The sequence below is a fragment of the Bactrocera dorsalis genome, chromosome 2 (genome assembly GCF_023373825.1).
Source record: "Bactrocera dorsalis isolate Fly_Bdor chromosome 2, ASM2337382v1, whole genome shotgun sequence".
Taxonomy (NCBI): domain Eukaryota; kingdom Metazoa; phylum Arthropoda; class Insecta; order Diptera; family Tephritidae; genus Bactrocera; species Bactrocera dorsalis.
Genome location: NC_064304.1, coordinates 45348333 through 45363659, shown reverse-complemented (window position 1 = coordinate 45363659; position 15327 = coordinate 45348333). Strand labels below are relative to the sequence as shown.

At 38.5% G+C, this 15327-nt stretch overlaps 1 protein-coding gene across 1 annotated transcript; it reads left to right on the top strand.

Moving 5' to 3' along the window:
- Positions 1 to 1478: 1478 nt before the first annotated feature.
- On the top strand, positions 1479 to 9527 carry LOC125776879 (uncharacterized). Its single transcript, XM_049450619.1, has 2 exons — positions 1479 to 1721; positions 8608 to 9527. The coding sequence occupies exon 2, from the start codon at positions 8614 to 8616 to the stop codon at positions 9229 to 9231; it is 618 nt and encodes a 205-aa protein (XP_049306576.1). The 5' UTR covers positions 1479 to 1721; positions 8608 to 8613; the 3' UTR covers positions 9232 to 9527.
- The last annotated feature ends 5800 nt before the right edge of the window (positions 9528 to 15327 follow it).

The window sequence follows — 15327 nt, the reverse complement described above, 5'->3', positions numbered from 1 at the left end:
TATTTGGTGTAGGAAATTTGTTATTGTTTTATTTTGACTTGTTAAAGTTTTAGCTGCTATACTTCCTAAATGTAAAATAATTGTATTGAAAAAAGTAGCATAAAATTACATTTGCAGAGACCACGTTTGCTATTCGGTTTTGATGCGACAAAACGGAGCTTAAGTAAATAAACATTCCCAACTTTATTTTCAAGGTTTTCCAACAATATTTTTGAGCATTATTGGTATTTGTCTTAATCTTCCCCACCCTCACTCCTGACGCAAAGTGTTTTGCATTTTACTGCCTTTGTCATTGTACAAATGAGCATCCTCCCCCGGGCATCCACACACGCAACACTGACACGCACCTTCATCACACCCACGTCACAAACCAGCAAAACTTACATTCCACACCACACACCAGCTGATTCCACACACAAGCGCAAAGAAAAGGGGACCAAAAGGACAACTGCAACTCACTTCGCTTTTTTTCATTCTCCGCAGCAACAAGTACGCGTGGGCGCGCCATATTTTTTAATAACGTTTCATCATCCTATATATCCAGTCGGAGTTACGCGTGTGCGAACATCTTTAAACGGCGTGTGTGCCAAACCTCAGTTTTCCAACATTTATAAATATATATCCAGTCGGAGTTACGCGTGTGCGAACATCTTTAAACGGCGTGTGTGCCAAACCTCAGTTTTCCAACATTTATAAATATATATCCAGTCGGAGTTACGCGTGTGCGAACATCTTTAAACGGCGTGTATGCCAAACCTCAGTTTTCCAACATTTATAAATATATATCCAATCGGAGTTACGCGTGTGCGAACATCTTTAAACGGCGTGTGTGCCATCCTCAGTTTTCCAACATTTTATATATATTCAGTCGGAGTTGCGCGTGTGCGAACATCTTTAAACCTCCAGTTTTGCAACATTTATATATATATCCAGTCGGAGTTGCGCGTGTGCGAACATCTTTAAACCTCCAGTTTTCCAACATTTTTATATATCCAGTTTCATCCTAAGTCGGAATCCTCAGCCGACACTCATTTTGTAAAGTGTTTAAAATTGTACCTAAGATAAATACAAACGCAATATAATTATTTCCTTGTGCATATGCGTGCACTAGTGTAGATTCCATTTTTTTCATTTTGTTTCTAAGAAATTTGAGGTGCCTTGGAAAAAGTGAGGTTGTGGTTTTTATATGGTCCTTCGAGACAAAACGAACGGCACTTTGGTGAAACGGTACAATATATATATACATATCTATATATATATGCATATACATATATGTAAAACAACAACAAAAAGTTTTACATATGAAAGTGAAATTTAAATGGTGAATGCACACCAATCTACATATGAGAAAACAAAAAGTGTGGTGAAAGAACCAAGAAAAAAAAAGGGTGCACAAGTGCAGTGAAATAATATATACATACATACTAAATCTAAAAGTAAAAGTGCACAAAATTGTGTGATACCCTAATTAATAAATAATATTAATAAAAGTCAACCAAAGTGGGTGCAAACTAAAACTAAATAAAATTCGGGCGCGAAATTATAACAAACAAATAAATAACAACAAAATACAAATAAAACAAAAGTGGAAAAAAAAAAAAAAGAACCATCAACACAGCAAGCGGAACGCCGGCGTTGGAAGGAATTCCCATCGAGACAAGCCAGGAAACGCACCACGGTTAAACCAAAATAAATTCCCAAAGTCCCTGAGGAAAATCAGGGTGAGTGTATCCATTTCACTTTTGATTCTATTTATTATATGTATATATGTATGTAGCGTTGCGCAAACGGTCAATTTAATAGAACCGCTAGAAATTAAACCCGTTTTATAAAAACGGTTTGGAAAAATTTCTAAATCGGCGGCAAATTTAAGTACCGGTAGAATCCAATACGGTACATAATATATATGTATATATGTATCCACAGTATATATATATATATATATATTTAAATATATTTAACTAAACAATAATTATTCCTTGCTTTTTACACTTACCTTCGTGTATACAATACACACAATTCCCACAGAGAAAAAATTCAATATTTTCAATTTATTTTCAAATTATTCTGGCAATACCGCTCCAGCTCATTAACTGTGAGAGGGACACTTGCCAATTATACGAACAATACCTCTTCAGCTTATTAAGCTGTGAGAGGAATTGCTTCCAAAAAGTAAGCAAAAATCGCAAGAAGAATACAGCATAAAAGGGAATAAGTACAAACATACATATATACATATCCTCAAGCGGATTATATACATTATATAACTAAAATTGATATATATACATACGTACCATATATACATATACATACATATATATTATACATTAGCGCTTTTGCGCATATTTCTGAACGCGAGTACACAATCGCGAAATATTTCGATATTGCCTTATATTCTCACATGCGTATACCTATAAAAATAGGATACAAATAATCAAGAGATATTGGGAAAATATATTTGGGTGCGGAAAATCAAAAGAATTTTGGTTCAGAAATTAAATATTGCAATCTAATTACATACCTTTGTACATACATACACACATATATTGAAAGTCCAATTTTGGCGATTTCTAGCATTTATCTTGTTCCTTGTCACACAAGAACAAGCATAATTGCACATATTTTATTTAACGCATACTATATGCACATAAAATCCACAAGTATGTACAAAGGATATTGACCCAGTTTCAGTGCGCACTGATACAAGGGCATACGAATAAATCCAAAAAAAAAACAAAAATAAATAATAATATTTCGAAAATAAATAAAAAGAAAAAATTTCGACAAACGATATAAATACAATCGATACACGCATTATTGTATTCTTTTGCGGAAATAAAAGCTCTTATTTTTTGAAAAGAGCGTTCGGTAACATACTACATATTTTAATAATCCAATATTTCGGCAATATTAACTCTTATTTATTAAAAAGAGTATTCGGTGACACAAATTTCAATTATAATAAAATATACTTATATATTTTATTAAATACAATTTTCTGAATGGACACAGATTCAAAAGAATCAAAAGCAGAATTCTTAAAAATTCCCAAAATGGTTAATGATGACAAAAGTCCATGTACACCTGCAGAAGCTACACGCTCAAAGCAAGGTGTTACAAAGCAAAAAAGGGGGAAAGACATTTCGTATATTAAATTCATTTCTGAGAGTGATAGCTTAATTAAATACTGCACTCGATTTGCATCTTCACCGATTCAGGACAACTCTGAATCGGTACTAGAAATTAAAAATAAATCTATTGACAATTTTTGGACACGCCTCCAAGCTGCATACGACGCAATAGTAGAAACTGATGATTCAGATCTACCTGAAAATTTCAAATCCTCGGCTTACGCCAAATACGAAAACTGCTTAGACCGCTATGAAGACACAAAAGCAATGATATCAGATCAATTAAAGCTTATGAAGGCAATTGCACCTACTCCCCACAGTAGAGTAGAGTTACCACAATTGCAAGCCCAAGAGGCAAGTTCAGGCATTCATCTCAAAGTGCCAGCGTGTGATACGGAAATATTTCATGGAGGTTATGAACAATGGCCGTCCTTCCGGGACATGTTTACAGCCGTGTACATAAACCATCCCAAATTGTCACAAGCGCAAAAATTGTATCACCTCCGATACAAAACTAAAGGTCAAGCAGGCGTAATAGTCAAGCAGTTCGCATTGAATGACGACAATTTTAATTTAGCTTGGGAAGCTTTAAGACAAAGATATGAAAATGAGAGAATATTAGTTGACAAGCAAGTGACGATACTTATGAACTTGCCTAAAATTCAAAGAGAAACCAGTGAAGAGTTCATGAAACTAGAATCCACTGTTTCCAACTGTTTGTCGGTTCTATCGACACAAAACATTCCCACTCACAATTGGGATCCTATTCTGGTAAACATATGTACCGCCGCCTTGCCAGAAAAATCATTACTTTTGTGGGAGCAATCGCTCTCATCAAGAAGAAAATGCCCAACGTGGCAGCAGATGAAAGATTTCTTAACTACCCAATACGAAATTGCGGAAAGGGTAGACAAAAAAGTAGTCAGAACTAAAAACGTTCAACAAGACTTAAATCGAAGCTTCAATAGACCCCAAGCCGGAAGCAACAATAATTTAAACAGAAGCTTTTTCAAAGCACAATCGTTCACATCTGAACAAAGTAAATTCACGTCATGCGAACTATGTTCTGGAGGGCATAAGTTAAAAGCTTGCGAAAAATTTAAAAAAATGAATGTCACTGAAAGGAACAACTTTGTCAGGTCAAAAAGACTCTGTACAAACTGCTTGTCCCACTCACACAATCTTAATACTTGCGAAAGCAAATTTAATTGCGTATATTGCCACAAAAGGCATCACTCTATGTTACATCTCAATAACTTTCCCAACTCATCTCATAGCAGCGCTTTTTCAAAAAAAGCCACGGGTTTAGTTGCAACAGCAACTCCCGAAACAAAACCTCAAGAAAATTGCCAAGAGACACCATGTTGTTCAAAGGCATTAAAAACTCAAACGCTACACAGCGAAAATCATAGTAGAGTACTACTACCCACAGCAGTTGTCTCCATCGAACATCGAGGAGAACTGTTCAAACTAAGAGCCCTAATAGACCAAGGATCGCAACGATCATTCATAGCGTCTAGGGCACAAAATAGGCTAAAACTGCCAACAAAACATGCCAACTATGAAATTACGGGAATGGGCGGACGAGTAGTACAAAACTCACATAAAATATGCCCCATTACCCTAATTTCCCCCCAAGCGGATAAGCGCATTCAAGCAAATGCTATTGTCTTACCGCAACTAACTAACATGCTGCCAAGCTATCAAATAAATAGCAAGCAGTGGGATAAGATTTCACATCTCACTCTAGCAGATCCCAACTGCAACACCCCCGCTCAAATAGACCTTCTATTAGGCAGCGATCTCATATCGCAAATTATACTAGAAGGTGTTGAAAAAATTTCGAAAACACTACTGGCGCAAAATACCATTTTCGGATGGGTCCTAAGTGGACTAGTTGCGGAACCAGTCACAGCCATGACAACTCAAGTTGAGGAAATCTCCAACGAGTACCTCAATACACAATTGAGAAAGTTTTGGGAGGTAGAAGAACTCCCCCCCGTTCCAATTTCAACACCAGAAGATCAGTATTGTGAAGACTTTTACAAAGCCACAACTACTCGATCAGCTAATGGTCGGTATGTCGTACGACTACCAATAAAACAACAATTTCCAGACACACTCGCCTTAGGTCACTCTCGCACCTCTGCAATACAGCAGTTTCTAAGTATGGAGAAAAGCCTACTTAAAAAAGGTGAGCTTAAACAAGTTTATGATGGTGTCGTGGAAGAATACCTTCATTTAGATCACATGGAGGAAATAAGCCCATGTGAAAAAATCATAAAAGGCAAATATTACTCTTTCTACTTGCCACATCATGCAGTAGTAAAGCCTGAGAAGAAAACAACAAAAGTTCGAGTGGTCTTCAATGCATCACGATCCACGAGCTCAGGTAATTCCCTAAATGATATTCTATTTACGGGACCCACACTCCAACCAGATTTAATGCTCCTCATATTGAACTGGCGTATATACAAATACGTGTTCAATGGGGATGTCGAAAAGATGTATCGACAAATACTGGTTCATAAAGATGATCAAGATTTTCAGCGGATTATTTTCCGAAAATCCGCCAATAGTCCGCTACGCGACTTTAAATTGAAAACCGTTACCTTTGGCGTAAACTGTGCCCCTTATCTAGCCATTCGTACACTACACGAACTGGCAGAAGACACAAAGCCAGAATTTCCACTGGCAACACAAGTCTTAAAAACGCAAACGTATGTAGACGATATCCTGTCTGGAAGCCACAGTCTTCCACAAGCATACGAGACCTTATCACAGGTAATACATGCCCTCAATACCGCAGGGTTTCCTTTAAAAAAGATTACTGCCAATCACCCAAATATTTTAAAAAATATTCCTAAAGACCATTTGTTGGATACTAATTTCCTTATATTTGAAAAGGATAGTACAACAAAAACACTGGGCATCCAATGGAATGCGATATCGGACCAGTTTTCATACACGACTGAGTCCATATCCGCATTATCCGCCATTACAAAACGCCAAATTCTCTCCTCGGTGGCAAAACTTTTTGACCCCGCAGGATGGCTTTCGCCAATTATGATACAAGCGAAAATCTTGATCCAAGAATTATGGCTAGACGGAACCGACTGGGACGAACAAGTGAAACCTATTCGGTTAGAAAGATGGTCCCAGTTCGCTAATAACTTGAACGACATCTCAAAGATACAAATTCCACGGTGGGTCAACTATTCCCCCGAATACAACGTGGAACTACACGGCTTCTGCGACGCCTCTGAAAAGGCATATTGTGCCACTATATATGTGCGTACACAAACCGATGTCGCAACTACAAGCCACTTATTAGCGGCAAAAGCAAAAGTTGCGCCTCTAAAAACGCTAAGTCTTCCACGACTTGAACTCTGTGGCGCTCTGCTACTAGCAAAGCTAGCTTCAATGGTGCAGACCCACTTACAAATGGCGAAATACAGACTATATTTATGGTCCGATTCCGAGATAGTTCTAGCCTGGTTAGGAAAACCACCACATGCGTGGAAAACTTATATTTCTAACCGAACGTCTGAAATACTTGACCTAGTAGGATCAGTCACTTGGCGTCACGTAGCCAGTGCCGACAATCCTGCTGATCTAGGTACAAGAGGATGCAAACCTCTGCATCTCGCCACCTCTACCCTCTGGTGGAATGGCCCCCAATGGTTAACAGAATCTCCCGATTCTTGGCCACAATCGCCCATGCGCAACGTACTCGCCCCAGAAAGTCGTAAAATCGACACTTATCATGCAACACTGGATGACATTGACATCCTTGAACGATTTTCATCGTTCCCCCGAGCCCTCCGGGTAGTTGCCTATATGCTCAAGTTTTTAGAGCGGCTTAAACTTAAAGTTAAAGGAGCAACTTATCTCCATTGCGATAAATTGACGCACCAAGACTTACAAAAAGCAAAGGTCGCTCTTATCGCATCAACCCAAACGCGCTACTTCAGCCGCGATATAGAATTACTAAGAGAATCGAAGCCTATCGATAAAAAGAGCTCACTCTTAGTCCTAAACCCATTTCTAGATACGAAGGGTTTACTTCGTGCGAATGGTCGGCTTGCTAATTCAAGCCTAACGTACAATGAACGCCACCCTATAATCATACCAGAGAGGTGTCCGTTTGCCACTTTATTTATTAGATATATCCACATACTAATGCTCCACGCCGAACATCGCCTCATGCAACATATGGTCCGCCAAGAGCTGTACATACCCCGACTGAAGCCCCAAATAAAGAAATGCATTTTCATGTGCAAAATCTGCACTATGCATAAGCAGAAAATGCGATCGCAGATTATGGCAGCACTTCCACCTGAACGCTGCAATTTTGCTCTGCCTTTCACCACTACAGGTGTAGATTTTGCTGGGCCTTTTATGATAAAGGCATCCATGCTAAGGTCTCCTACCCTCATGAAAGGCTATGTGGCTGTTTTTGTCTGTTTCACGACAAAAGCAGTACACCTTGAGCTATGTACGAATCTGACGACGGAGGCTTTTCTTGCGGCTTTTGCTCGTTTCGTCGGACGACGAGGTTTTCCATCAAAGATCATGAGCGATAATGGTAAAACATTTATCGGAGCGCAAAGAGCTACCGAAAAACAGTTTGTGGACTTCACCAGACAAGTCTCACCGGAAATTGTCCAAAAATACGCTCCCCAAGGTATCAATTGGCAGTTTATCCCCCCAAGCGCCCCTCACATGGGCGGCTTATGGGAGTCAGCTGTAAAAAGCTTCAAATCTCATTTCAAGAAGCTAGCTGGCAACTATAAATTCAATTATGAAGAGTTCACGACACTCTTAACTAGAATTGAAGCCGTTCTTAACTCACGGCCTCTCGCTGCACTCTCGCAAGACCCCTCAGATTTTACTGCCCTCACGCCAGGGCATTTTCTTAAAGGAGCGCCCATTCTGGCCACACCTGAGCCAGGCATGGAGTCGCTTTCCTTATTAAACCGTTGGGAAAGAATTAAGATTCTCCATCACGACTTCAGTCGCCGATGGAAAGATGATTATTTAAAGGACCTCCACAGAAGGTACCGATGGAAAATCACCGAAAATGCGCCTAAGCTTGGAGATTGTGTCTTAATCAATGACGATTGTCTCCCCCCTACCGAATGGCGGCTTGGCCGCATAGAGAAGCTCTACCACGGCTCCGACGGTCATATTCGCGTAGTCGATCTCCGTACACAATCGGGAACGCTAACTAGACCGCTCGTTAAATTATGCTTTTTGCCAACCGCAGATAAAATCCAAACGTAACCGCAACCAATAAACAAAGAAATAAAGAAAAAAAAAAAAATTTGTATGTATATGTATATATAATAGTAAACGCACCCACTATGTCGATCCGTACGACGACTCAATCCTGCCACATTACGTGCCACCACCGGCTATATGATATATACACATATATATATGATAATTAAAAAAAAATCCTATTTCTTGACAGGTCGATATGGAAGCCGAGATGCCCAATACTCCAACGCCCTCTGTACGTTCGGCCGTGACTGTTCCGCGCCCTAAAGCTACCCCTGTAGCAGCGCCGCGAACAACCATAGTTCCCGCAGCCCACCGAGAGCTTCCGACAGCTCCGCGTAGAGACACGCAAGCCCGGTCTCCGGAACCAGCACCACTTCAGTGCGCGCTATGTCGCCGCCGACATCGATTGCCACATTGCGGTATATTCAAGGGGATGACGCCTCAGCAACGCCAGCAGGTCGCCCAGGCCCACGGGCATTGCTTAAACTGTCTGGCGCCTACCCATCTAACGCGCGAATGCACCACCGGGTATCAGTGCCAGGTGTGTATGGGTCACCATCACACCATGTTCCACCGCAATGCTGGACCCGACGTTGAGCGTCGTCATCCCCCTCGCGGCAGTACTGCCAGCCGACGACTCCCGCGACCGCAACCGCGAAGGCAAGCCTTCCCGTCGGAAGAGTCCCGCGCCTGGCGCCGTCATCATCATACCACCTCGCATCGGAGGCGCCATCCTAGGCCGCAGGCTCGTCGCAGGACAGGTCTCAGCAACGTTGTTGCAACACTGCAACAACTTCAGAGGTTACTAGGCTGAATACTCGCCTAGGGGGGCCAGGATGTACAAATGAGCATCCTCCCCCGGGCATCCACACACGCAACACTGACACGCACCTTCATCACACCCACGTCACAAACCAGCAAAACTTACATTCCACACCACACACCAGCTGATTCCACACACAAGCGCAAAGAAAAGGGGACCAAAAGGACAACTGCAACTCACTTCGCTTTTTTTCATTCTCCGCAGCAACAAGTACGCGTGGGCGCGCCATATTTTTTAATAACGTTTCATCATCCTCGACATCCAGTCAAAGGTACGCGTGTGCGATCCGTTTTTTGGAACAGCGGTTTCATCATCCTCCAGTTTTTTCATTTTATATATATTCAGTCGGAGTTGCGCGTGTGCGAACATCTTTAAACGGCGTGTGTGCCAAACCTCAGTTTTCCAACATTTATAAATATATATCCAGTCGGAGTTACGCGTGTGCGAACATCTTTAAACGGCGTGTGTGCCAAACCTCAGTTTTCCAACATTTATAAATATATATCCAGTCGGAGTTACGCGTGTGCGAACATCTTTAAACGGCGTGTGTGCCAAACCTCAGTTTTCCAACATTTATAAATATATATCCAGTCGGAGTTACGCGTGTGCGAACATCTTTAAACGGCGTGTATGCCAAACCTCAGTTTTCCAACATTTATAAATATATATCCAATCGGAGTTACGCGTGTGCGAACATCTTTAAACGGCGTGTGTGCCATCCTCAGTTTTCCAACATTTTATATATATTCAGTCGGAGTTGCGCGTGGGCGAACATCTTTAAACCTCCAGTTTTGCAACATTTATATATAAGGGTGATTTTTTAAGAGCTTGATAACTTTTTTTAAAAAAAAAACGCATAAATTTGCAAAATCTCATCGGTTCTTTATTTGAAACGTTAGATTGGTTCATGACATTTACTTTTTGAAGATAATTTCATTTAAATGTTGACCGCGGCTGCGTCTTAGGTGGTCCATTCGGAAAGTCCAATTTTGGGCAACTTTTTCGAGCATTTCGGCCGGAATAGCCCGAATTTCTTCGGAAATGTTGTCTTCCAAAGCTGGAATAGTTGCTGGCTTATTTCTGTAGACTTTAGACTTGACGTAGCCCCACAAAAAATAGTCTAAAGGCGTTAAATCGCATGATCTTGGTGGCCAACTTACGGGTCCATTTCTTGAGATGAATTGTTGTCCGAAGTTTTCCCTCAAAATGGCCATAGAATCGCGAGCTGTGTGGCATGTAGCGCCATCTTGTTGAAACCACATGTCAACCAAGTTCAGTTCTTCCATTTTTGGCAACAAAAAGTTTGTTAGCATCGAACGATAGCGATCGCCATTCACCGTAACGTTGCGTCCAACAGCATCTTTGAAAAAATACGGTCCAATGATTCCACCAGCGTACAAACCACACCAAACAGTGCATTTTTCGGGATGCATGGGCAGTTCTTGAACGGCTTCTGGTTGCTCTTCACCCCAAATGCGGCAATTTTGCTTATTTACGTAGCCATTCAACCAGAAATGAGCCTCATCGCTGAACAAAATTTGTCGATAAACACATTTCGAACCGAACACTGATTTTGGTAATAAAATTCAATGATTTGCAAGCGTTGCTCGTTAGTAAGTCTATTCATGATGAAATGTCAAAGCATACTGAGCATCTTTCTCTTTGACACCATGTCTGAAATCCCACGTGATCTGTCAAATACTAATGCATGAAAATCCTAACCTCAAAAAAATCACCCGTTATATCCAGTCGGAGTTGCGCGTGGGCGAACATCTTTAAACCTCCAGTTTTCCAACATTTTTATATATCCAGTTTCATCCTAAGTCGGAATCCTCAGCCGACACTCATTTTGTAAAGTGTTTAAAATTGTACCTAAGATAAATACAAACGCAATATAATTATTTCCTTGTGCATATGCGTGCACTAGTGTAGATTCCATTTTTTTCATTCTGTTTCTAAGAAATTTGAGGTGCCTTGGAAAAAGTGAGGTTGTGGTTTTTATAAACGCGTTGAGCATCATAAATGGTCACGAATTAAGCGTTATTAGCTGAAATAAGTGGTGTTAATGCAGTTGTTCGTTACACTCATCATTATATTTACCACGGCGTTACGCAACAATGTCGAAGTGGGTTTCAAAAATTTCTTTTATTTTTCCAATAAAGAAGGAAGTTGCAAGGTGTTTTGTTGAGGCCGTGTAGTTGCCTGATGGTAAACCTCAGGCAAAGACAAATCGAAGCCGAAAGTTCATAATTTTTAAATTTTCTCGTTTTGAGAGAGAGTTCGTTTCCACAAAATTTAAATACACCCCTAATTTTCCACTAAACCTTCCACGAGTATGTCTACTTGTAGTATATATTGCTAAAATTTTTACATTAAAACTTGCTCATCTCATACACGCTTATATGGCTATCAACAGACGCATATTAAAATAAAAATGTATAAAAATACTTTAACTCTTTTCTATTTTTTAGTCTTACTGTCTTTTCACGACTTTTCAGTGACTTCTTGAGCGAAGAAAACTTTGTTTATACTGAACATGCCATGCATAAAATATCGAATTATTTATAGGCCAAGTGTGCTTTCAGCCCCGCAACTGTAAAGCTATGCGAAAGAAACATTATGAAATGTAAAAGTTTGCCTTTTTGATTTAGCAAATCGATTTGCGTAAATGCTCTAAGAATTTTTATTCTTCTGATTAAGTTTGTCGTCGCACTTCTTTGCACGAATGGAGTCTGCTATGCACTATTTTTCATTTATTACTTTTGAAACATGAGAAAAGTCTTAGCATGATTGAAGCTTCATCTCAAGCTTTATGTGCAAGCACGGTAGTCTCAAAAAACGTATCTTATATCTAATAATTTTTTTAGTCCCTTTAACGACGTATGTCCTTAGCCGTTAAGGAAGCTAATAACTAATTGATCTTCCAACCTTGCAATTTTAAAGCATTTTCTTTAATTATAGTAACAAAAAAACTATTTTAATCAAATATCAAATGAGATTTTTAAAAACAAAGTAACAAAATGAAAAACAAATAAATTTAATTTTCTACTATTAACAAAGATCAAAATAAAATAACTGAATTGTTTATAACGGGTGATTTTTTTGAGGTTAGGATTTTCATGCATTAGTATTTGACAGATCACGTGGGATTTCAGACATGATGTCAAAGAGAAAGATGCTCAGTATGCTTTGACATTTCATCATGAATAGACTTACTAACGAGCAACGCTTGCAAATCATTGAATTTTATTACCAAAATCAGTGTTCGGTTTTTTTTTTTTTTTTCGGACAAATTTTGTTCAGCGATGAGGCTCATTTCTGGTTGAATGGCTACGTAAATAAGCAAAATTGCCGCATTTGGGGTGAAGAGCAACCAGAAGCCGTTCAAGAACTGCCCATGCATCCCGAAAAATGCACTGTTTGGTGTGGTTTGTACGCTGGTGGAATCATTGGACCGTATTTTTTCAAAGATGCTGTTGGACGCAACGTTACGGTGAATGGCGATCGCTATCGTTCGATGCTAACAAACTTTTTGTTGCCAAAAATGGAAGAACTGAACTTGGTTGACATGTGGTTTCAACAAGATGGCGCTACATGCCACACAGCTCGCGATTCTATGGCCATTTTGAGGGAAAACTTCGGACAACAATTCATCTCAAGAAATGGACCCGTAAGTTGGCCACCAAGATCATGCGATTTAACGCCTTTAGACTATTTTTTGTGGGGCTACGTCAAGTCTAAAGTCTACAGAAATAAGCCAGCAACTATTCCAGCTTTGGAAGACAACATTTCCGAAGAAATTCGGGCTATTCCGGCCGAAATGCTCGAAAAAGTTGCCCAAAATTGGACTTTCCGAATAGACCACCTAAGACGCAGCCGCGGTCAACATTTAAATGAAATTATCTTCAAAAAGTAAATGTCATGAACCAATCTAACGTTTCAAATAAAGAACCGATGAGATTGTGCAAATTTTATGCGTTTTTTTTTTAAAAAAAAGTTATCAAGCTCTTAAAAAATCACCCTTTATAAACATGAAGTATATATTAATATAGTAAGCGAAACATAAACATTAGGTAATGTTATTATTCGACATATCTTTGGTAATGACTCTCTTGGAAAACTTTTCAACACAAAAGTGCCCATAAAAAGCTATTTATTTGCTATATATGTATTAGTGTTAACCATTGCATTACTATTCATTCTGACTCAAATACAGAAATGAAAAACGTATATGCTTTTGCATGTCCTAAGCTCGTTTTTTGTTCAATATTGATGGGCGTTGTGAAGCCTGCGGTTATGGGCTGTTACAAATTCATACTTAACTGTGACTCGAGGTTGATACAGGGGCAGTAATGAAGTTGCATCTCTTAACCGCCACAGATAATAAATGCAGTGAAAAATCTCATTTATTTGACAAAAAGGAAGAAGCTACTGTCATCATATTCAGTTTTTGATAATTTTGTTTGCCTAACTTTGAATTTGGCTTTAGTATGCTTCTGCATTGCAGTAGTTCTCGAACATTGCAATTTTAATTTAACCACTGCCATAAAAGTTGCATATCAAGATAGCTGGGCACTTTTCACGCTATGTAAATTTTAGTTTTGTAAGTATAAGTATGTAAGTAAATGTTAATATTCGAAAAAAATTTTTTTTTTTAATTTAACTTCAAATAAATCAAAATCTTAATTATGTATTTCAATTTTCAACTACTTTCATTTGAAATTTGCTTGGTGTTACCGACAAAAAAAAATAAAAAATATTAATTTGATAATTGAAGAGTGGAAAGTTTTTAAACAAAAAATTAAACAATTTAATTTAGTTTAGTTTTCATTATTATTACGATGACAAAATTGTTGGTCCAAAGCCACTATACTACGTATAAGAAAAATCCTTTGAGATCATTCATCATTCCGAACTTCTTAACCCATGCCAATAGAAATGTCCATCTTTTGAAACAAACCAGTCAGATCAATTGTGGTCTGTAGCGTTTATTATTAACAATATTATTATATTTTAGAAACTCATGATACACTGCCTCATACCGAATTTGTCTGTTTATGAGGTCGTTATTGATGGCTGTGCCCAATTTACCTATGATTTTCCTCTTTTAGGATTATTAAGTAAATACAAAACTGATTTTCGCGGTCTTCCCGTTCATCATTTCTTTCACCAAGATCATTATCTCTAAACCGTTCAAACAATCTCTTGCATCTTGCTTCTGATAGAGTATGATTAAGAGATACCTGAACGGTATGCGGTGCGACTTTGCAGCGCTTTTCTTCAAATGGAAATAAAAAATTAATGCTTTCGGCAAATCATAATTTTTCGGAACAAAATTTGACGTTTTCAACAGATTAAAAAAATATGATATTGTTTTTTAATAACTGTAAAGTTATTAAGTATGTCTGATTTTATGCCAACAAAAACGAGCCTTAATTCTTGCCTATAACACTGTGATAGTCAAAAAAAAAGACAAGACCAAATTCGACGGTTTCCCCCTATTTCGGGTCCTACGAATCGAACTGCATCATTACTTTTTTGAGTTACAATCATTGTTTCATACAAAAATGTTTGTTGAAGTTTTTCATCAAAGTGGCCCATTGTAAGAGAAGGACACATTTTTCTTCGGCCTCTAACTTTTTTAATGTTGACTTTTTTGGTAAACTTTCTTTGGCAAAGCTTCTCAGAATAAGTCCGTCTTTAAGTTCTTAGATGACTGTAAACCCCAAAATCAATGTTTTTTGTGTCCTTATAGCCAATATGTGGAAAAAACTGAAATTTAATCCATTTTTTTTAATGTTTTTTCCCTCACGTTTCGTCAATATTTTAATTTACCCTTTGATACTTATACATTAAGTGACATTAAGTGACATCTTGTAATAGTAAGAAACTTAAGCAAAGACAACGTTCTGAGCAAACTAACCATTAGAAAAAAGACTTAACAAAATTTGTATTTTTTAAAAAAGCTACACTAACTATGTTCGTGTGCTGTTTTATTTTTTTTGTATCTTATAAGTGTTATCAATAAATATCATAAATTTGTACACAATATTTAAATTAAATTTAATAGGACTCATCTATCAATGT